The sequence below is a fragment of the Fukomys damarensis genome, unplaced genomic scaffold (assembly GCF_012274545.1).
Source record: "Fukomys damarensis isolate Sample0158 unplaced genomic scaffold, DMR_v1.0_HiC HiC_scaffold_32, whole genome shotgun sequence".
Taxonomy (NCBI): Eukaryota; Metazoa; Chordata; class Mammalia; order Rodentia; family Bathyergidae; genus Fukomys; species Fukomys damarensis.
In genome coordinates this window covers 40,571,182-40,595,438 of record NW_022900944.1, presented here as the reverse complement: position 1 = coordinate 40,595,438, position 24,257 = coordinate 40,571,182, and the positions used below count along the sequence as shown (strand labels likewise).

General features: G+C 43.8%; 1 protein-coding gene across 1 annotated transcript in view; it reads right to left on the bottom strand.

The window, feature by feature from the left end:
- Vat1l (vesicle amine transport 1 like) overlaps positions 1-24,056 on the bottom strand; it is a 156,019-nt gene extending 131,963 nt beyond the window's left edge. The window contains exons 1-2 of the mRNA XM_033757895.1: positions 24,021-24,056; positions 149-278 (exon numbers count right to left, since the gene is read on the bottom strand). Coding sequence (XP_033613786.1) covers positions 149-278; positions 24,021-24,055 — 165 coding nt within the window. The 5' untranslated portion in view covers position 24,056. The remainder of the gene's footprint in view (positions 1-148; positions 279-24,020) is intronic.
- Positions 24,057-24,257: the final 201 nt, after the last annotated feature.

Below are 24,257 nucleotides of genomic sequence, written 5' to 3'. Positions count from 1 at the left end.
TTGTAAACATTGATAATAAAAACTACATAAGAAGACAGCCCTAATAATACATGGCCTTGGTTATTTCAAGCATATTTTTGCATAATCTTTCATTGTCTCAATGGACTCCAGGTGAATATTACTCTTTAAATCACAGTCCAAACATTACCTCATATCCTTTCACGCTGTCCCCCAGAGCTTCCACTATCCCGGAACATTCAAATCCTGGCACCAGGGGAGTCTTGGGAGGGTTGTCAATATTCCCTTGTCGCACCATCAAGTCGATGAAGTTCAAGCCACTGTGAACAGCAGATGTGAAAAAAATAGAAATTCAAAATAATATCCCAAAACAAGAGAAGGCTCTTTCCTTCTCTGCCCACTGCTCGTTGTCCTTTCTTCCCTCCTTCCTTCCTTCCTTCCTTTTTATTTTTTTCAGCCCAAGTGTCCTTAACAGTAATGCCTCTTGGTTCTTGGTTAGATGTACAATTCAGTTATCCCTATGCAGACGAATAATGCGTTTCTAATGGTAAAAATAGTTGCAATTTACTTTCTAATTCAAAATATAGTCCCTTTGTCCTTTGTGTCTACCCAGAAATGTTCTTTGAAAACACATATTGACAAGTCTGGTCATTAGACATTCCGGCACTTAATCACAGGTTTAAAAAAAATGCCCTAGGAAGTGGTTATAAACACACATGGAAGGAAGCCAGACACAATGGCCACCAGCCAAACAATGACAAACAGAGAAAGAGAAAGGACAACTAATTTAAAAGGTCTGAAAACAGCCAACTCTCTCTTCTCACTCATCTCCCACACTTACACCAGCCTTGTGCATAAACAACACCCATAATTGTGAATATGAGCCATGAATAGGAGAAGAGAGACTCAGAAAGTTTGAAGGGAGGGCTGCGTGGATCTGAAAATGCTGGAGCATTTGTTTTGAAACTGTGAGTTACCTATGGATGAGCGAAGCTATTAGGTATTTTCTATTTACACATTACTTTTGAAATAAGAATGTTATTGAATTATATCAAAGCCATCTCCATGGAAACCATATACTGCACTCCAGTGAGGACACCAATGTAATAATCTGTTTTATGTTTCAGAACTACTCTTGGGAACTACACTTAGCACCCTTTTGCTAGATCCATGAGGAAAAACATCCCTTTGAGCATGCATTTCTCCCAGCAGATGTGGCTCTGAGGAGCTTCTTGTTTTTCGTAAGTCACCATCTAAAAAACACTGAGATCACAGAAACCAAATTCCTCAGTCTGACTCAAGGCCCATCAGCATTTGGCCAAAGCTGTTTTTCCAAGCTAGACAACTAGACCTAGTTTTAAGTAGATCTTGCCTATTCTTCCTTGGTCTGTGTGGAGCCAAGGGCATATTTATGAGGAATGACTGAAAAATAGAGTAAATATTAAAATTGCTAGAAATGATTACAGTAAAAGACACGCTGCCATTAATTGCCCCTCAAAATATGCCCTCACTTTAAACAAGCTTGTCCCACCGTTCTCGTTACTTTCTGAAGCAGTTCTGGAAGTGCTCTTCTGTGAGTGTCATTAGCTATGCTCTTGTGGCTGCCTGGACCAATTCAAAATATTTACCTTCCATGGTCTTTTCGATTTTGAGGAAGAACAAGTTGCACAGTGTCAGATCTGCTGAATAAGGTGGATGAGGACACGCAGTAATGTTTTTATGATGCTGTCTTCCCACTGAATGGCACTCAGCAGCAGCGTTCACCATGTTCTTGATCACAACTTGTAAAGACACTCATTAAAGCAGACTTCTGGAGTGCTTCAGAAAATACCAAGGACAATGGGATAAGTGTGTTTGAAATGGATGAGGGGAATGAATGGTTTTTTTTACTGTAATCCATTTTTACATTTTTAAACATTTATTATAAATTTTAATCACCCTTGTAATTCTATATCTACTCTCTGGTCTTACTTGCTAGTCTTATCCACAGGGACGCACAAAGGCAGAAGGACACCTCACTCGAAGACAGATGAAGGGTGTCAAAACTCACACCTCAAGGTTCTCCTCCTGGAGATCAGGCAAGTTTCACCCCTTGCCCCAGCCAGTGCATCCCTTCCAGGTGGCCCCCTTGAAGGCAGCTGCTTGCCTCAAATTTCCTTGCTTCCACAGTGTCTGGCAAGCAATAGGTTCAAGATAACATGGTATAGTCTGTACTCGTCCCATCTGCTGAGTGCAGGAGTAGTCATCAATATAAAAATGAGGTTCCAGTGTGAGCACTAGTTCCTTTTAAAAATGAGAAATGGATAGAAAGCTGAAATGCATATTTAGACTTCCAAGGGTCCTACTTTGACAGTAAGTAGTTTTTTGGGTCAATTATTATCCCAAATATCCTTCAACAACATGACCATTTTATAAGAGCTTGGGAGACGGGGGTACAAATCCCAATCCTACCACTTCTATATTTATGTAGCCTTTGACAAATTTCCATAACCTGTGCTTCAGTTTCTTCATCTGTAACTTGGGAGTTCTAACAGCAACTACTTGACAGGGTTGGTATACAGAAGTCAGACCCTTAAGCAAGGCACCAAGTACATTGTTAGTATTCAATGGCTGTTATTCTTTTAATGCATGTCTTCAACAAAGACAGTGAGAAATGTGTGAAATATTTTAGGAAGGCTAGTTAAGCAAGGGTTAAAAATAGTTTCAGAGCTGACATGGGAAAACTCCCACTATCTATAAACTTCACTTTGGCGTAATGGTCCATTTTCTAACCCAAGCAAATACATAAAGCATAGCTGTGTAACAATAAAAGAAATTTGTACGTTCCAAATCAAAGACTGCATCTCATTCCAAGCATATTTTAGCTGGCTGTGTTTTCCTTTGTGTGAAAACTTATGATTTCCCAGGGCACTAAGGAAGAAATGCCAGAAGAAATTACTTGACAGTTCTGCAAACATGGCGGCCCCCTGGAGAAGGCTTCATCCCTCTTATTAGCTGCTCAACTGGGCGTCTCCAATCACCATCCAACGTGAATGGGCTGGTAATTATAAACAGAGAGGAGAGCCAGCTACTTAAATCACAGTGAGAAAGGCTAAGACTGACTTGATAAGAGGCTGTGCCTTCCTGTTTCCTCAGGAAGTCTTTCAGTATTGCACAGGTCTTGGTGAATGATGCCTATTTTCAGGAAGCAGGTACATCCTGAGAGAAAGGGCTGGGTGATGGTGTTCCTCTCAATACCAAGGAGGTGAGCAATTGCTGATGGAGTGCACTTAGGTGTTGTATCACACCTACTTCATGGTTCCTGCACCCAACCTCCTCCTGAGGTGGATACAGCTAGCATTTAATGAGGGTTTAATTTATGGCAGGAACTGTGGTATTTAAGAATCAATGCTACTCCTATGAGGTGTGAATTATCCTACCCATTTTTCAGATACAGAAATCTCTGATACATTTAGATTAAGCCACTTATTTGAGGTTTCGTCTTTAGAAAGTGTCAAAATAGTATTTAAATTCAAGCAGAGCACAAGGTTGAGCCTTTACACAACATACTCCACTGCCATGGGAATCTCCTCACCCTCCATCCAGGGAAAGGGGTGTCCCAGGGCCATGTTTGTAGCTCCTTATCTCTTCCTCCTTGGTGACAACTGCTGTACCCCTGGTGGGCCCAGTGTTGGAGGAGTAACTTTTCCTCATCTAGGCCAGAGTCCATTCATTAATATAAACAGATGATGTGTGTGTTCAAGACCTGGGTGTGTTCTCAAAAGCTACAAACTGGGTATTCAGCAGCCAGAGAACAAGTTAACAGAAAGGACGTCAAAAGATAGAGCTGAGCTACAGGGACTTAGTTGACCTGAGCTTTTTAGAACAGTAAGTGGAAAGGCCAGTAGGTAGGGGAATTAAAAGAATTGACTCAGCAGCCTGCACCAGGGTGAGGTTTTGCAAACTTCCATTGCTGAATTAGCCAGGAGAGGGTCCAGAGCCCAGAGTGAGTGGGGCCAAGGCCATCACACCTCCCACTCTTTCAGGCCCTTTGTTATTTCATGCCTCTTTATAATCAAACATCTTTGCTTAGGTCACCTGTGTGGTCTCTGTCCCACAAAACCAAAAGATGCAAACTAAATCAAGTACCATAATCAATCATCCCACTGGGGCAAACATTACCGACCTTTTTTTTTTTTCCAGAAAAAACTCACATTGTTTCGATATATTAAGACAAAGCCACACAGAAAGCACAACCCATGGACTTAAAGTTGGGTCTATTTAATCCTTTTCTTTTCTCATCATCACAAAAGAACACAGGGGTGTACTATGCTACAAAGCTTCACAATGACAGTTTCCAGTGTTCCCTAAGATAATCTGACTTTTTCTCACGGAAAGTTGGGGGAGATGAAAATGACTAGGTCTGATGACTCAAGCGCACATGGGGGTAATCTTTAGACATCTCTTTTACTTAACTTTTACACAGCTCTTAGACATTTGAGATCATCGCAAAACATAATGTTAGAAAGTACTTGACAAAATGTTCTGCTGGGTAATTCTATTTTTTTCAAAGATGGGTATGCTTCTAATAATACAATAGGACTTTTCTTTTTCCTCCCATGATAAATGATTTGTCAGAGACTAGGAGTAAAGGATTATTATTGAGATGTAGCATTGTGAGGGGGTGAAGGGAGAGATCTGAAAAAGGGACCCTGAAAAACTCAAAACACAGGATGAGGAATCTGAAGACACATGATAAAAAATACAGGGAAATGTGAGGACAGGGCTTTTAAATACTTTCTTATATTTGCATAGCACCATTTATAATTTGCTTTCAGACAAGTCTCATTCAACACTGTAACAGTCCCAGAAAAGCAAAAAGTACAGATATTGTTATTCTCATTAAATAAATGTGAACATTAAGACTCTACATAAAAAAAAAAAACTGACTTGACAAAGTCACAACTGCACAACACAATTAGTATAACAGAGCTGAGATTTAGTCAAGGTCCTCAAACTCTTTGCTAATTGTATATCTCACAACACTATAAAATCTCAAGGGCAAGGGAAAAGAAGAGTAAGATGAAACATTGGAAGGAAAAGAGGTAGGAGCATGAGCTTCGGTCCCTGCACTGCCAGCAGACCACTGTGGGGCTTGGGGCTTGGCTGTGTCTCTATTCGCCTGATGGCCCTTCATCCTGTGGGCTCTGCTTAAGGTAGTATCAGAACCTTAGCTTAGGCAGAGATGGAGATGCTGGCGGTCTTGACAAAAGACACTGACTTGAATGCTTAGACTCTGTGTAGAAGATGAAAGCTAGTCTTGGTGTCTCTGTTTTCTTTTCTATCTATTAAGTCACTCTGAGGGATGTTAGCTGTAAAGTATCACGAGAAATGTTTAGCTGTTGTCATTTTGTGTTCTGCCAAAGCCACCGAACACGGCTTCATGCGATGATATGATCTGCTAATTTTTGAGATGTGGACCCCTCGAATCTCCACTTCATACAAAAACAAAGTGAAGCTGAGAGAGGATAAAGTACCTTGTCCAAGGGCAGAGAGCAGATATTGGAATGGAGAAGAGGATCCCTTTTATATGACTTCCAAGAAGCAGCTGCTGAGCATGAGGCAGTTATTCTGCTATCTAAAAACTGCTGTAAACTGTGCTGTGTATTCTTTTCCCCGAAGCTTGTTGTTTGGGATAAGTTAATTTCTAATATGGTAATAATCTCAAATGAAGACACAAGTTATTTCTTAAAAGGCACTGCTTAGTGAACCCAAACCAATTAGCACAGCGGTAGTTTATTAACCTTCCAATATGAGATGAAAATTGGTCCACAGAAGGAGTTCATCAAGCTGGGCATAGCTGCTGGGGAGAACTGGGGTTGGGGGATTGTTAGAACCCAGGAGTCCGAGACACCTGAACAAAATATGAGACCCTATCTCAAAAAATTAAAAGAAAAAATATTTTCAAAGGAGAGGCAGGTAGCTATGGAAAAGGTTCCTTGTCTTTTATTCTAGTGAAAGGAAGGCAAGGCTGACCGTATGAAAGGATTTTAGGGTCTTGCCATCCTGCTCTTTTGTCAGGTTGTTGGCAATCTCAGTAATGACTGACCAGGGGAATCAAACACTGCCAGAGCACAACACAAAGAACACATTATGATAAAAATCTCCCTCTCCCTGCAGCCCACTTCCCTATGGACACAGGTCATTAGAGCCCATCTTACATTTTATTTATGCCCAACAGCAATCCCAAGTCTTGTCCTGTCTTTGGCCCAATTAAGAAAAAGATTGTCAAGGAAATAACCTTCAGAAACTCGTTATTTTACTCACTGAGAGATACTGGTGAGCATGTGAATTGTTACAATATATGTTCACTCCTTTAGGAAGGCAGAAAAATTTGTCCTCAAGTTTCAGCACACAGATTGGTTGTAAGAGTCTCACCGGCCCAGGATAGTATATAAACTGGCATGTTTTTCTTTACATTGTCTGAGCCACATTTGTGGCAGTCATTCTCTCAGTTATTTTAAGGCTTAACTCCATCTCAACTTCTGAAGGCTTTGGAGTTTCCATTTTTTTAAAAAAAATATGCTATTTATAGTGGTTTTCAAACTTTACTGTGCATCAGAATTCCCACATGGGCTGCTTGTTAAAATACAGAGCTGAGCATGGTGGCACATGCTTGCAATCCCAGCTACTTGAGCCTGAGTAGACAGATCGCAAGTTCAAGGCTGACCTGAGCAACTTAGAGAGACAGTATCTCAACACAACATCAAAAGAGCTACAGGTCTTGTGTAGTGCTCAGTGGCAGAGCACCTGCATAGCACGCCTGTGGTGAAGGCTCCGATTTTGCATTTCTAACAATTTTCCCAGTGATGCTGGGGCTCACAGTCTGGGGACTATGCTTAGAGAATCACTGATCTGTTGTCTCTTTTAAAACTAATTGAAGGCCAGGGATTTGGCTCAGTCGTTCTGCTACCTGCCTTGCAAAAGCAAGGGCCCAGGTTCGATCCCCGGCACCAAAAAAAAAAAAATAAATAAATAAATAAAATAAATAAATAATAATAATAATTCAAATCCCTTTTGGAATGATAAGGCAAAATTTTAATAAATGATCATTAGTCTGATATGAAAATGAAAAGCTCTCTCATTGTCTGCTAGGATAGTTGAGCTTTTTGATGTTAGTGCAGAGGACTGTACTCACCCTTATTAAATGTGGTCTTATTAAATTAGGTTCATCATTTCAATTTGTCTGTCTCTTGGATCCCAATTCTTTCATCCAAAAAACTGGCTGCAGGGTGATTATGAAGACTGAAAGATGCCACGGAATTTCCTTAAACTTGTGAGTTCTTACGATCCTGTGAAATATCTCCAAGACACTTTGAATCCTTGTGTAGTAAGCACGTAGTAAAGACCACGAACCCTCACTCTTGGTGATGTTGGTAGTCAGTCCCCTGCCCCCTCGGTGGTCACTGCTGTGCATAGGGAGTGATCTTGACCTTGAGTACAATTGCTGGATCCATGTCAGTTTCATCATGGTGGTACTGTCATTCTTTTTTCTCTACGTGTCCACATCCTGGCCCTGGCTCTGCACAGCTCTTTAGCCCAGGAGCTTTCTCAGTGCCATACAGGATGCAAAGGACCTCTGTAGAAGCCCCATGCCAGCTGTTCCTATGAACAGGAATATTCAAGAAGAGCTGGATGCTTTCTGAGAGGACTTTCTGACAGAGCCTTGTGACTTTTGGAGGGGCCTCAAGAAGCTATCAAAATCAGAAGCTTAAGGGCTGGGGATTTAGCCCAGTGGTTCCATTGCCTGCCTCACAAGTGCAAGATCCCAAGTTTGATCACCAGTACAAAAAGAAAAAAAAACCCAGAAGGCTTGATAATGATTTTTCTAATGATGATGCATGAGCAAAAAAGGAATTAATTTGTAGCTAGTAACTGTAATAGATAACAGGTGTTTGCTGTGGGTTAGGCATGGTACTAAGTACTTTATATGCATGGTATCATTTCATTTTTAAAAACTCATAAGAGATAAGTAATATTATCAAAATCAAGGCACGGTGAGGTTCACAAAGCCAAGTGTGACCATGAGCAATGCAAATCTAAAGCCTCTGCTCTTGGCTACTGTACTCTGCTTTCCTTCTGGTAAATCGCCACTCAGTTTTCCCAGTGACAAAGATGGGCTCTCCCTACCCAACTGGCGCACTGAGCACTTCCGGTATACTGAGGGGGGTTCTAGATTTTAGAAACCAAAAGTTAACAAGTTTAAAATTCTCATGGGCACAGAAGCGAAAAAGCTGACTGCAATACGACATGACAAGCACGTTTCTAGAAGGTGGAGGCGAAGTGCTTCCCCAGCCACAGGAAATGCTCGGAGACAGAAGGCAGCCACGAAGTCAAAGCACTGACCTCCAGGAAGCTCTTCCCAAAGACTGTTCTAGTGCTTCTGTACAACCACAACAGCTGAATTTAAATCCTTAGCTGTAACATTCTGGCTTCTCCTGAAGAGGGCTGTTTGATTTCTTTGAGCCTCCGGTGTGTTTCGTTTTGTTTTGATCTCAGAAAGTGAGATAGTCACCCACCGCCTGCCTCACAAGCACAAGGTCCCAAGTTCAATCCCTGGTACCAAAAAAAAAAAAAAAAGTGCCATAGTAACGTACCCATCATGGGGTGTCGGTGTGAATCAAACATGACCCCCACACAGTAGTACGTGCTATGCACAAGCTGCTATCAGGCTTCCTTCTGTTGGACACAATCCCTCAGGAGCAGAGAAGCTGTGGGTGACCAGCAGTCATCCTTCCTAGGAGCTGGGGGAACAAGCTCTGAGGTCCTAAAATAATGTATCGCACTGTTCACAGCAGGAGGGGCTGTGTGATCTCCTCTTTCCGGTTTTCCCCTCATGGTTACAGAGTAGCTTTAACAGGGTGAACACTCATGGGCTTTCTTGCAAAGTGGCCCCAAAGAAGGAAAGACCTAGTAGTCCTTATAACTAATGGCGTGGTGGTGGAAAAGACAGTAATAGATCTTTACATAGAGACCGGAAAGAAAGAGAGAGGGAAGTGGCAGAATTAAAAGAAACGGATGGAGACGAAGGGGAAAAGAGCATAGAGGACTGGCAGGCAGGCGAACGACCAAAATATATGCAGCATTGGTGTATTGCCTGGGAAATCTATGAGCAACAGTAGATAGGGTCTTTCATGTGTTTGTTGGAAGTTGAGGTGGTAGAACTCTGGAGGAGATGTAGTCAAATTCCAAATGAGGAGCATTCCAGCCCTCTGCCATGCAGGCACCAACACCCCCACCATGCATGGCAGCCTCTGTCAGTTCTGCAGAGAGTCCAGCAGATTTAAGGTGAGGCTTTGACCAAGCAAAAGCTGCCAAGAAAATGGGAGCCCTTCTTTATTCTGCTCTTGTCCTGCTGACAGTATGTTCATCTAAGTGCTTAACTCCAATCCACATGGGGTCAAAGAAGCAGATGTTTGGTTCATTTCCTCGTTTCCTAAGAAAAGACCTGTAGCCTCGGCATCTGTTTCTTAATCTCAACTGATAACTTGAAACTGCCCAAGGAAAATCTTATTCACCATGTTTTGTTTGTCTTCTTTGACTTGGACTAGGATCCATTTTGCTGTGGCAAAACTGTAAGAATAATGAGGTCTGAAAGGAAAACACTCATTGTCCAAAACATGGATACTTTTTATGCAATTCACAAAGGGCATCTTGTTGGAGCACAGCCATAATTGCCCTGGATGGGTCACCGGATAGAGGAGCTACCTGGGACCCATCAGAGAGTGGTCTCCCTTCTCTCCATTGTTGGTTTCCTTGGGGTCTGGCTGCACATAGCCCTGCCCACCCTCTGTAATCACTATTTTTAGATAAATAAGCCCCTATAGCTGTCTGAGACATGAAGTTCTCTGACCCACCTGATGTTTTTCTTATAATCAATCATTTCACTTATTAAACAAATCATGCTATCATTGCCCCACCTAGATCCCTTTCTCCATAATTTAGGTAGTGACAATGAGGGCCACATAGGTTGGGATGCAGTTGTACAAGTCCTTTGTTGCTGCTGTTTTGGGGAAAAGACATATTTAGATTGCATGCCCAAATAAGCATTCAGAAAACTCTTCAGTAGTATTTCCAACATGGAACAAAATGGCCAAGGAGACACATTGAGAATATAAATATTCAGAGCCAGTGTTCAACAGAAAGAGAAACAAATGAATCCAAAATGAGCTCTCCTGGAGACCAAGACCAACACTTTAGATCTGGGACCTGGAGTTACTTATCTGCTCTCAGCCCTCCTGGGGATGCAGCAGGAGGTATTTATTTCTATGATGCTTCCTGAGAAGGTTAACATCTCTATGGTTTGTGTTTGATGTTGACCAAAGCATCAACTTCAAATGAGTGCTTGGCAGTGACTGGCTCCATAGAACATTCAATCTCAGCCAATTTAAATTCAACAGACCCGCTGTGTTTGGGGGCTTGGCATGCAATAATGTTACAACAGTGGCAAGGACATTATTGCTTCCCAGGAGTTCAGAGATCAGCAAATAAATGACTACACACTATGCCAGTTCCACAAGAGGCAGCTGTGTAAGAGTCATGGCTGGCACAGAGACAGCAGTTATTAACTTCACTAGATAAGGTGTTTCTCATAGGAAAGTCTTATTTGGGAATGAGTATTCCCTTTGCTCCTCTTCCACAACTTTTCCAGCACCAACTACCTCTCACGGTGGGAAAGACTCCAGAGTTGCCATGGTTTGATTTCTCTGTGAAGCCACAGAGGGATAGGGTTCCCTTGTAAAAATAGTCCATTTTTGCTGTACATGATAGTTATTTCCTAAGATATTGCTGTGGATAAACATAATTTTTAGTGAAACAGTTGTTTTAACTAGCATAAAAAAAGAGGGGAGGGAGTAAAGATTAGTCCTGCAATGCACAATTTGACATCCTTTATTAATGAAAATGTTCTGTATCTGTGCTGTGTGATATGGCAGCCCCTGGCCATGCAGGGTTACAGACCACTTGAAACATGGCAAATGGGGCAGAAGAACTGAACTTTAAAATCTGGTTAATGGATACTGAAGTTTCATGAGCCCAAAGAGACAGAAGCACAATGACTATATCAGTCAGCTTTCCCACTGCTGACATAAAATACATGACACTTAAAGGAGAGTTTTAATTGGGTTCACTGTTTCAGAAGTATCAGTCCATGGTCACTCGGGTCCAAGGCAGAAACATCATGGTGGAAGGGTGTGGTGGAGTAAGTTGCTCCCTTGATGGCATCCGGGAAGGAGAGCATAGGAAGAGAGCCAGCAAGAGAAACACCCTCCAAAGGCACAGCCCAGTGACCCATGCCCTGAAAGTGTCCCCAGTGCCTATGAGCACATTTGGCTATGACTATCAGTGGGTACATAGAGGACTCATATGGTCCAATCTCCTGTTTGGGAGTCTTTTAATTCAGTCAAGGTGACAATTAGGACTGATTGCTGCACTATGCTATTGTCCTTCCTGTAGATTATGAGTATGCTGAGAATCCATCTTTTAATGTTTAGGGCTTAGCACAGGGCACAACAAGGCTGGCAAATGGTGATTTTTCCACTGGGGATGAAAAGAGGAAAATACCTAGGAGGAATGTGAGTTTAGTTTCCTCCTTCTCCTTGTTGAAGGAATCACCTCTCAGCGTGTTTGTTTGGCAGCCTTGTTGTGTCCACTGGGGTTATTGTGAAAGGGAGAACTGAGAAGATCAGAAACTGCCTGACTGACGTACTTTGGAAAGAGCATCTACTCCTAGAAGGCAAACGCGTGAACATGAAAGGCAAGAAAGACAGATGCAAAAGGCAGTGGACAACAAGGACAGGCTCGGAAATCTGGGCGAGCTTAAAGACAGCAAGACAGAGTGTGGAGCAAGCAGGAGGTGTTGGAGGGATGTAAACAGGAAAACCAAATCTTGGGACACTTTCTCTATAGCAGCAATTGATCTAGCCTTGATGTTTTCTAATAAATGCTGTGGTTAGACACTGCTTTTCAACTATTTTCTCTGCTCAAGAGTAAACAGGCCACATTGTCTTAAGGAAACAAAAGGAAAGGAGACGACTTAGGAGATGACTAGGAAAAAGAGGAAGAGCACCAGGAAGGAGCAGGGTTTCCCACAAATGCTGTGGTGAGGACACAGATGCGGAGGCTCCAAGAGTATGAGAAGGTGACAGTTGTCTTTACTTATTTCATAACACTCCCAAAGGTACGGGATTGTCTCCTTGTGTCACACAGGAAAGGTCCTTGAGCCTAAAAACACTATTCCATGGAAGTGGGCACATTGATGGCTGCATCAAACATACCCTGCTCTAGCTGCAAAAGGTTTACTCAGAGTTTACTAAGAGGCCTCAGTCAGAACAACTTCAGTGAGTTTAGCTGGGAGGAGCAAGACAATCTAATTACAAAATCGTCCAAACGATCATAGGAAGGGTGGGTTTAACAGCTCCTCAGTAGCTGACTGAACTAGCTGTACCACAGATGAACGAAAAAGAATTCTTTCTGATCCTAGACAAGGGATAGTTTTTGATTTTTAAAGAAAGTCTGTAACTTGGTAGAGTCTGATCGAAGATGCAAGTATGTTGGGAGGAGAGACAGAGAAAGGCCTGTGGAGGGTATAGTGTGAAAGTCTCCTCAGAGTTCATCAGCATTGTAGGACTCAGACCATTTGGGCCCAGGGCTGCCCATGGGGTATCTATTTGCATGAAGAATAGCAGTTTCTTCTGGGACTACAACAAATCTCAACCTAAGCAAAGAGTGAGTTAGAGAATATAAGTGTGTTCGTTACCTTTCTCTCATTGCTGAGAGCAAATACCCGACATCCAAAGTTAGAGGAGAAGGGGTTTATTTGGCTTACAGTTTGTAGAGTTTCAGTCCATAACTGGCTGGCTCCAAGGCAGGGATGGCAAACAGGCATTGCAGAAGAGAAACAGCATGGTGTGCACAAGGTAGCAAAGGTAGCAAGAGCACCTTAACAGGGTCTCCCTGCCCCTTTTATCTTATTCAGACTACTTAAAAGCAGGGAGCACTCACACCCTTAATCCTGGTGTCCTTGAGCCTAGCACTGCATCCTGAAACAATTATAGTCTCACACACTCTAGATCCAACCCAAGACCACATGAAGTTTAGTGGGGACATCTAGACCAAAACATTAACATTAAGCTTGGATGAAGAAGCCAATGGTAATAAAGGAAAAGCTAGAGTTAGAAAGTAGTATTTGCTATTTTAGGCTAGTCTAGGCCACCTGTCTGTTCTAGGGGCTTTATAACTAGAGCAATCCTATGAAAACCAAGTGCAGAAAGAATGAAAGTGTGAGACCCACAGGGAGACATACTCTGGTTCGAATCTTGGCCCTGTCTTATTAACAGTATGATTATGAGCAAGTTCTCCCTCTCTCTGATCCTATTTATCTATAAAAAGTTCCGCATCATGGGGACCCTGTAGAACACTCAGGATGGTGCCTGTGGCACGTAAAAAGTGCACAATTGGACCTACTAAATAATGATTATATGAAGTGAATAATAAAAATATGCTTCTATTAATATAAACAGTGGGGCGCTGACTACCTAGAGTGTAGTAGAAATGAGGATACTCTGGGTAGTGTCGGAGTATGGTTGTGGGATAGGGCAGGGCAACAGGAAAGGGGCAGAATCATCAGGGAACCCAGAGAACTGTGTTTCTGAGCATCCAAGCCAGACCTCTATGAAACGTCCAAGTTCCCGGAGATGCTGAAAGGTAGAGAGTAAGGAAGGGTCTGATTCTACAAAGGAAAGTGGGGGCAGAATCAAGGAAATACTGCTTCTTTTAAATTTTTGCTTTACCATCCACGCTGGAGGGGCAAAAGGTTCACAGTCGTGGTAGGAATGCCTGGTTGTGTGCCCTCAGAATCACTGTCATCAGAAGCTACACAGTGGTTGTCTCTGAGACTCTGGTCTCCAGCTCCTGATGCAGCCAGACATCAATACGGAGGAAAGCACAGAGCATGTTGAGAAGTTGGAGACCCATATTTCCCAGCCTACGGGAAGTAGTTATTAGAGAGCACAAAAAGCTTGAATGTCTGCTTCCAAGAGAACAGACTGCGCTAAGGAGAAAATATAGTTCCTTTGGCATTTGTAGGGGTTTAAATATGAAATGTCCCCAAGAGACTCATATATTGGGGGCTTGATCGTCAATGTAACAGTGTTCAGAGTAGGAGCCTAAACAGGTGACTGGATCCTGAGAGCACTCATCTTATCAAAGGATCAATCACTGATGCATCCACAGCTGGACAGGCTGTTAGGCGGTCAGGGGGAGGACAAAGTAGGTCATAGGGGACTTGGCCTTAAGGGGTATGAGGGACCCTTGGCCCTTTGCGTTCTCTCTCTCTCCCTCCCTCCCTCTCCCCAACCCCCCCCCACTTCCTTGTTGCCTTGAGGTGAGCAACTTTTTCTCCACCATCCCCTTCTGCCATGATATTTCAGCCTCAGAGACCCCACCCTGGACTGAAACCTCTGAAATTGTGAGCTAAAATAACCCCTCCCTACTTTAAATTGTTTTTCTCAGGTATTTTGGTACAGTGAGTGAAAGCTAACATAGTGTTCTTCCAAGTTCATGCTCAAAGGCTGCAAGTTGGAGGTCTTAGGAGAGATTTAGATTTCTTGTTGGGAAAAATGCCAGAGAGAAATAGGATTCTTGTTGGAGAAAGCTGAGAGGAGAGAGGGGAACCTGAAGTCACTCATTACATGTCAAGGGTGACACTTACTACTCGGATAAAGTCAGTAATCTACTTTCTCATCCTACGACTTATTGGAGGGCCTCCTGTTAACCAGGCACCATTCTTAGCAGGTGACAGTTAACTAAAAATAAAGTTCCTAGAATCTCCAAGATACTAAAGAGATTTGAAAGATAATGAGCCTTGAAGTTGAAAATAATATTGATGTTGTTTAATGGGATTTGATGACTTTGGACTGAGAAAAACACAAGAGGCAAGGACAGGGGAAGGGGTTGCCTTCTCCAGTCCGCTCCCCAGTCCTTCCCTTTTTCTGGGTGACGAACACTTCTGTCTGCCCAATGAGGCTACCACAGGGATCAGTCCAGTGTGCTTCCTATTCCTACAAATTAGACACACTGCCATTAATCCTCTCAAAATACTCCTCCTCACTTCAGACACGTTTATGCCATCACTCCCGCCATGTTCTGCAGCAGTTCTGGAAGTCTTCTTTTGCATCTTTACAAGGTGTGATTAAAAAAAAAAAAAAAGAGAGACAGTCACTGCTGCTGCCGCCAACTGCCATCCACTAGAAAGGCAGGCTCAGAAAAACACTACCATGTGTCCTTATCCACCTTCATTACTAAATCTGTCACTGTAACTTCTAGCTCTTCCCCAAAGTCAAAATGACCATGAAAGGTAAATATTTTGAATCGATCCAGGACATCAAGGCAGCCATGAAAGCAACAACTAAAGACACTCATAGAAGAGGACTTGCAGAACTGCTTGAGGTATGGGCAAGGACAATGAGATAAGTGTATTTGAAGTGAGGTCGAGTATTCAGAGGAAGATTAATGGCACCATGTAAAGAATCTTTTAAAAAATGTGAACATTCAACATAATTTTTGGTCACCATCATATCTTATGTTACTGCCCTTCACTGATTTTGAAGCATCTGTCCACTCCTTCCTGGCCAACACACACACACACACACACACACACACACACACACACTACATGCATTGCTAGTGTGCTATAAGTCATGATGCCACAGTTCTTTCAGGCTGCGGTAGAGGGCATGAAACAAAAATATGGTCAGTCTCAGTTTTTCATTGCTTCAAGGGCTGGGAGGAGATGAATCTCCAGGGGCTGGTATGTGATTTGTAAAGGACCAATAAGATTCCTTCCTTGACACATGAAAATTGAGAGAAAAATGCTCTCTTTGTGCTGAGGCTTGCTAAAATTGTACACAGCAGCTGGAGCTAAAGGCTGCTGCCTTCTCAGTCTTAAGAAAGAAGCACATAGCAGTAGAAATTAATGAATTAACTCAAAAGGAGAGAGAAGATGGAAGGTGGGAGGGGAGGGGATGGGCAGGGAGCTTAGGAGACCAGGAACAAGGGCATCATGGTGGTTTGCATGGGTGAAATAAGAAAGAAGTCCGGGAGGAATGGACTGGTCTTCCCGTTGGAGATTTGTAAGCTTGGCACATGCAGGAGGGACACAGCACATCTCAGTTCTGCCTCCTCTGTGGTTCCTTCAGGAATTGATCTTGACCCTCCTGGGACGTAACATCGGGGTACACCCTGCTTGGACTACTTTTTGATTTTAGCGTATTGTATCCTTTGGGGGAAACTCATGAGGCTGAATGGCAGACTCCGTTCAAAAAATTTTATGATGCATGGCTGGAGTTTTTTAGTGTTCCATTTCTTTGCATCTTTTCCCCACCAAAAATGTCTGTTGCACACACAGTATGCGAGGCAGGCTTCATTCATTCAACAATTATTAACTATCTTAACATCACTGCTAAGCACTGTGGCTGTGTTACCTCTTTCATCCTTACATAAAAACTGCTACCCCATACGCATGCCTAGTATACCTATTACCAGCGAGTAAACTGAGGCTTCAAAGGTCTAAAGCATGCTCCCAAGGCCATGTAGGTTGCTAAGTGTATCAGAGTTAGGATTTGAATCCAGGCCTGCTTCACTTCCAACAATAACTATTTTTGCAAGCAAAAGTTTCCATTCAGTTTGGGTTTATCGTCAGCATCAGTCTAAGAAATGAGCCATTATCATTCCTTGCACTGAAGATAATCACCCTGCACTGAGCCCTGGGGAGCCCCAGTCATTTAGAGAAGTCAAGAGTAACAAGATCCATGGCTCTTGCTCTCCAAGGGGTTCTGTACTGTTCAGCATGTGCCTGGCTCCCAAACAATGGTAGAGACTGGGCTTAGCTGGAGGGCCAGGGGGTCCCTGCTAATAGGAGACTGAAGACAGAAGCTGACTGCCCTAGCTTACGAAGAAAATACCACATGAAAGATGAAATAGCTCCTTTCACTGGAGCATCTATTTTGTCTCCTGGGACTTGAAACATAAAATTCACTTATTTTAATACCACGGCGCCTATTGATTTCCTGTATGAGATCACATACAGAGGAATCGAAGTAATTCAAGATTACATGACTGCTGCCCCTTCCTATGAAGAGTCTCTTCTTCTTGCCTTCTAATTAAACTATTTCTTCTATAGCAAATGCCAAGATGTCTAAAAGGATCCCTCTTTGGAAGGAGAAGTGAGGAGCTTAGGGGCATAGGGTGCTGTTTCTTCATGCCTGGGTGAGCATTTTTGTCAACAGTGAACGTCAGTGATGTGCCCAAGGTTGTGGGATCTTGATTCCTTTGAATGAGAGTGAGCCAAACTCCTAAGGCTAGATTGTCTATGCACACCTAACAGTCAAAGAAATCCTTGTCAGCACCCATGGGTGTGCAGAGGGCTAGTAGTAGCAGTAATCAGCCCAGGTCTATTCCCAACTACCAAAAGAAGATTCAAAAGCCAGTACCCTGCCCCCCAGCTGCCAATGTAGTTTTATGAGAGATCTGCTAGGTTCAGAACCAGCAGTGCCAATGCAAGTCTTGGTTCTGTCTTTTCCAGCCTGCCTTACTTAGGCAGGAAAAGCTTCACTGAGCATCGACTATGTGCAAGGCACAGCAAGGACTTTCAGAGACTCATGGCTTATCTTTATAACAGTCCTTAGAAATGAGCATTCTTGCCCAGGTGAGTTTAAAGTGCTCTCTGCTTAAGACTGTACAGCCACAGTGTGGCAGAGTTAGCATCTGAGGGTCTCAACTTGATATGTGAGCCCAGTTTCCTCTCTTAGAAAATATGCGTGATGGTTCTTGCGCTTCTTGCCTCTTGGTGAAGATCAGGTGCAAAGCCGATGTGCATACAGGACTTTGTCACTACAATGATGCTCTCGGGGAGGGTGAGGTGGACATTACCAGCCATTGTCCCCTTTGCCTGTCATGAGCCACCCACACTCACACTTGGTCTGTGACAAGTTCCTGTATAGCGGTTGTTTAGGGGAACCCAGCACTGTAGAGGTCAGATGTTCTACAAGGTTTTATCTACATTTTGTAAGTGAGGCAAATGCTTGCAGAGCTAAGAAACTTGCAAAAACACATTCTAACCTCAAACCTGGACACTTCCAGAGGGTAGACAATTCCCTACCCACCTTCGCTCACCTCCTGCCACAGCTGCTGACCCCTCACCGCAGGGCCTCCTTTCTACGGGCCTGGGGGACAGATCTTCTCTGAATAGACCTGCTGCCTCCGTTTTCTCTCTTCCTTCATGTACTTGCTTTCCACCCAGGAATTCTTTTGGGGGAGAGTACTAGGGACTGAACTGGGGTCCTTGCACTTGCAAGGCAGGTGATGGAACAACTGAGCTAAATCCCTGGCCCCAACCCAGGATTATTTGTAATTCTATAACTTTGAACCCCCCCAAGAGTTTTAATCCTGATGACATACCTATTACAAAAAAACAATCAAAATTATGGCAATGTCAGTGACTTTTAGCAAATTAAAATGTTCTAAATGACATTGTCAAGCTCTTTGCAATTTACTTCATTTTTACTTTACTGAAATTGTTTCTACTTGGATGAATCCTATTCCACATAAAATATTATTAAAACAAATTTCAATTTCTCACTGTTTTTCCCCCTCCACTGTAAATTTTACCATTATTGTTTCTGTTAGTGGGGTTATTCTTTCATGGATATCTCTTTTTAAAGCTATAATAATGGAAAAATTAGGAGGAAGAAATGAATGTGCAGAGATACAAATAGAGAAGGGATAGATACAGAAAGCAGAGAAAAGATTGAAAGGCTTCTCTATTTGTTTTTCTTTTCAGTACCAGGGATCAAACTCAGAACCCTGTGCTTGCAAGGCAGGCACAGTGCCATTCAGCTAAATCCCTGGATTGAAAGGCTTCTCTATTGATAACAAGATGAGAATGTTCTCAAGGAAGCAATAATTAGTGAGTTCAAATGACGGAGTAAAAATATACTTCTTTTTCCTATGCGATAGAAGAGCCACTGGTTCTGAGTTTCCTTTCCTCTTCAAACTGCTGGGGAACAAGAAGTCCATTCTATAACCGGGTGAAGAACAGACATCACCATCCCAGCCCTCATCTGCAAGGACACAGTTAATGAGGAAATGTGAACTTCTGAGCTAGCAGCTGTATCTTCTCATTATCAAATGGGGCTCAAGTGTGACTCACCCTAGAGTCATCCTTTCCTGTCAAATCCTGACACCTCCATCCAATACCGAGTGACTCAGAACACTTTATTTCAATCTCCATGTCAGGATGGCTCCTGGCTTGGGTATTAGAGCCCCTGAGCAATTTTTCAGTTTTAGAAATACCTGTGTCACTTAACCTCAATGACTCTGTTTGATCCTTTGAATAAACGCAGGCAGTATCACCGGCCATATTTCACTCTAGCAACCTTATGAGCAACTGTTTAATGCTGTATTATATGAGGACAGCGCCAGGGTAGCAATGGACCAGTCAAGCAGGAGAGGCTGAAGAGAGAACTCCAATACCATGAGTGGTCCCAAGGAGTGGTGATGGTGTTCAATCAGCCTAAGCACTCTGGGGTCAACAGTCATTACAAGTAGGTTCTAGGTAGATCCCCAAAGCATCCCCTACCTCAGAAGTATAGGAAAATGGATGTGGTGTAGAAACACAGCAGTCATCTAGGGGCAAAGAAGGACGGTATCATGCACTTTTGCATCTTAACAGTTCTATTTAAAATTGACCAAGAGCATTTGTGATTCTTTCTCTGTATCTCTGCCTCCGTCTGTCTGCCTCTGTGTCTCTTTGTCTCTCATCCTAACTCTGTCTCTGCCTCTGTCCCTCTCTCACTGTTGTGTGCCTTCATCACAGTGTCTTCTGAGTCTCTGACTCTCAAATGTAAAGAGAACAGGAACAAGGTAGAGTTGGATTTTCAGGTAGTTTACCACTTAGCAGTCTGTGAACATGATAGGTCTCTTAATGTGAGTTTCCTCCTCTTTAAAATGGGAACAGTAATCCTCACCAAGCTGAGCTGCCATTGAGATGAAGTGAATGAAGCAGGGCACCACGTACATGTGACGTGGCTCTTGGCCCATAACAACTGCTCAGTCAATACTCATTGCTTCTCTTAGCTCCCCATGATATGCTAGACTCCCACCAATCTGACAGCTGTCTTCCACTGTGGCCTGCCCTCAGCCCATTTTCAGCCAGCCAATGGAGCCATGACTAGAAGGAACCATTTTTCATCCAATTGGTTTCCTTCCAGCAATTTCATACAGCCTCTCGCTATAAATCACTCTGGGAAAATAAATGTCCCCAATCCATTAGTGCGCTTCCACCACAAGACAGCTTGAGCCACAAATGAGACAAGGCTTGTTAATGGCCACTTAAATACATTCCTGCAGCCCAAGCAGGAGACCCTCAGCCAACCAACCACAAGTCCTACCAGCTCCTGTGCCAGAGAAACTCCCTCCTCTGTGACCAAACTTACAGCAACAAGGAGACAGATCTGACCTTTTTCAGTTGGGGGAAGACCCCACACCTGCTTCCCCTAGGACAGTCCCAGTTTGCTGCTGCTCTTCCAGAGGATGCAGTAGTGCCCCTTTCACTTTAAAAAGAGTTCCACTTTGAATGGCAGACTATATAGGTATCCATAGCAACCAAGAACAACAGTTAGGATAATAGCAGCTGTCATTTATTGACCATTTTCTATATGCCCGGCATCATCAGAAAGGTCTTACATGGTATACCTCATTAAACTTCATTATAATACTAAGAAAGGAGGTACTATTGTCTCCACTTTATGGAATGGGAAACTAAATTTAGAGGAAGTAGGCAAAAATGCCAATGTCAACTAGAAAGCATGGTTGCTCCTTAACCAGGTCCCTTCTAGAGTTGGTGCACCCACACACACACACCTTCTGGGAATGTTGGTTGCTTGTGGTTCAGAGCAGCCCCATTCTGTGGACAACAGGCAAACAGAAACATCTCCATTTGAGCAATTCTATGGCCACCTGAGGAAGCAGCCCACGCCACAAAATGCTTCCCCTGCCCCTTGCTTCAGGGTGAGACTGACCATTCCCACAAAGTGTCCTGTGGGAGCCGCTGATGCCACACCTGGCTCAGCTCTCTCCTCTGCCCTAGCCTGTTTCTCATATGCCAACTGTCCTGGAAGCAGTCCTGCAACAAATGATTTAAAGAAGGATCCCTGTGTCAGGCTCTGCTTCCAAGAAGCCTGTGACATCCAGTTAGTGAGTGGCAGAGCTGGGACACTTGTCCAGGAAGTGTGACTCCTAGCCACTAAGTAGATGTGACACAGTGTTGCCTGTAAGATATGCAGGATTCAAATGAGGTCCTCCAGGTTGTCTGGTCACCACAAAGCTCGTGTCATAGTGGTACAGATATGACAAAGACAACGATGACAACTGGCAGTCACAACAATGATTGCTGTAAGTAAGCCAGTGTCTTTATTGTCTCCAATCTTCTCAACATCACCAGCTTATTATTCCCATTGTGTAGACAAAGCACAGGAAGCTGGAAGAAATGGAGATGTGGCCACCAATATCACAAAGACAGGAAGAAACAAGACTAAATCTTACACTCAGGCCCATCTTGCCTCAAAGGCCACATGCTTTTTCCACTGGGCCACTGAAAGCTCTGGCTGTGTAAACTGTTCATTGATTAATAAGTAAAGCAGGTCCCACCAAGCTGACATTCTTTAGACAGGAAGCTCTGCTACCCTTCCTACCTCTGCTCTGAGCAATGGTTCTTCTTGTGTGGCATTCAACCAAATGCCTCTACTTTCCAAAGAAAGCTATCTTACTCTGGAAACAGCCAAAAGAAGTTCCCTTAATTCACACATAAAAAGAGCAAAGGATCCATATTATTGAAGAGTGAAAGAAAAACAATGCATGGCAAAGGTCCAGAGAGGAGAATTATATTTCTTATGACTTTTCAACCAAGGGAAACAAAATGGAATAAAAAGAAAACAGCAGCTCTTTAAGGAGAGGCAGACTCAAATCCTTGCTGTACTATTTGTGTGAAATTTCTGGCAAGTAACTTAATGTCCCCAGGCCTCAATTTGTTCTTCTATATTCCAGAAAAAATATCTATCTCATTAACTCATAAATGAGAGAGTAAATGAGATACAATCTGTATTTCTCTTTGCCTCTTCTCTTCAATTTCCATAAAATTTATAGAGCAATCAAACTGTGCCCTCATTGTAGGTCCAAAACCAGTTCAGATGTAGTATGCTTTAGTTCCAAGCAAAATGCACATTTTATTCGATTATAAAAGGTTTCCATTAAAAATAAAGATCAGATCAAGGGCGGACCTTCATCCATGAGGCCATCCATTGATTCATAAAAATACAGAGTGAGTCATCCTGGATCTCAAGGCTCAAACTTAGCAATCAATGAACATCCCTGGCCCGCCAATCCCAGCCCAGTGGAGGACGAAGGGCCCAGTCAGCCATCTTCCCAAGCTACCCCATCCTCCCTTGAAAAACTGACTCTGCTTTCAGCTTGGCAAAAGGAAAATCAATTGGGTCTCTTTGCCGTACTGCACCTCAGGCCTGCATGGCTTTCTAATAGGATGAGGGGTATGTAGTGATTTCACTGTGTGTGTGTGTGTGTGTGTGTGTGTGTGTGTGTGTGTGTGTGTGCGCGCGCGCGTGCACTGCTCCACTGAAGAACAGAGTTGAAAAATCAATCTCCTGGCCTTTACCTTGGCAGTTATTATTTCAAAATGCTTTGGTTCCTATAAGCATTTGTGCAGTTACTGTAGCATAAGGCTACTGAACACAGAGATGGGAGAGTACAGACTGATAAGCACTGCAAGAGAGGCTCTTTTCTTTTCTTAAAAAAAAAAAGTAGCTACAACATTGCACTCTCTGAATATAGACTCTGATATAAGACTCCTAGAAGCCAATCCTCAGTTTGGAAGATGGGTCATAAATTACAATATTAATGTACACAGAAACTATGATTTGATGGTTTTTTGAGGGGTGAGAGTAATCAGTACATGGTTTTAATGGTACTAGGCAGAAGTTCTGCCCGCAAGAGAAATGACTCAACAACGCTCCTCTGAGCTCTTTTCTTAATCTATTCATCCAGCAGTGACTTATGCAGGACACGCCACACATCAAGCACTGTGCAAGGCACTGGGGTTTATGAGGAAAGGGCAGACAGATACTCTGCCTTTCAGGTCCCATCAGTGTGGTGAGAGTTAACAGAGCCTCTGTGCAGGATCCTCCAGTCTGCAAAAGCCTGGATTCCCCAGAAAGGCCTCAGAGTGGTGCTCATAGCCCAACACGACCAGGAGGGGGGCACCTGGGATCACTGCCTATGGCTCCCACCAGCTGACCTCTGTTCTGACTAAAGAAACCCACCTCTGCTCTTAAGGTAGCAAAGGCAGGAGGTCTCTGCAGTTTTCTTGCCTCTAGAGCAGGTCCCAGCTCGGTTTCCCGCCGCCCAACCTAGCAACCTGCTGCTACCGCGGGGAGCTGTTGTGTATTGGTTTTGAAAACCAGATGAGAAGGGGCTCCGTCTTTTCAAGCCTCCCGGGTCGCTGCAGAGTTTTGGATCCAGCGATCCTCTTCTGGTCAGCCTGCCCCAGGACTCTGGGGGAAAGGAGCCTGTAGCCTAAACGCAGAGAGGCTCTCATTCCCGGGACTGGCAGCTGGGCGTGGGTCTGGACAGGTTTCCCCGGGAGGAATGGGACCTCAGGGCCTCTTAGAGCTCTGAGTGGCTCATGGGGTGGGAGAAGTCCAGAGGGTATAGACAGAGGTCCCATCTTCACCCCGGAGAACACGGGGGAGGCAGGAGGGGTGGGATGAGATCCACCGCTGCTCAGGTCCTTCCCTGTGCCAGGCGCGGGGAGGGAAGTGTGCCGGCGGGCTGCCCAGCCCTGCATCTTGTCGCCAGCCCCATCCGCACAGCGGCACAGAGATTAAAAAGCCCAGGTGTCAAACCCCGACCCGGCCAGTTAGTGGCAGCTGAGTGATGCTGGACAAATCTCTCACCCTCTCAAGTGGTTTTCTCCCCCGTACTGGAGCATAAAGCTGATCCTAACTCACTGGGTCCCAGGAAGTACGAAATGAGACAGCACACGTAAAACTCCGCCCGAGGAGGCAGCTAGCACACAGTCAGCCTGCAGCTGCTCCTGCGTTTAGCCACGCTAAGCACCCCAGCCCTAGCCGGGCCTAGGGGCTGCGCCCGGGACTGGAGCTCGCGCCGCGACCGGACGCCCCCACGCAAGG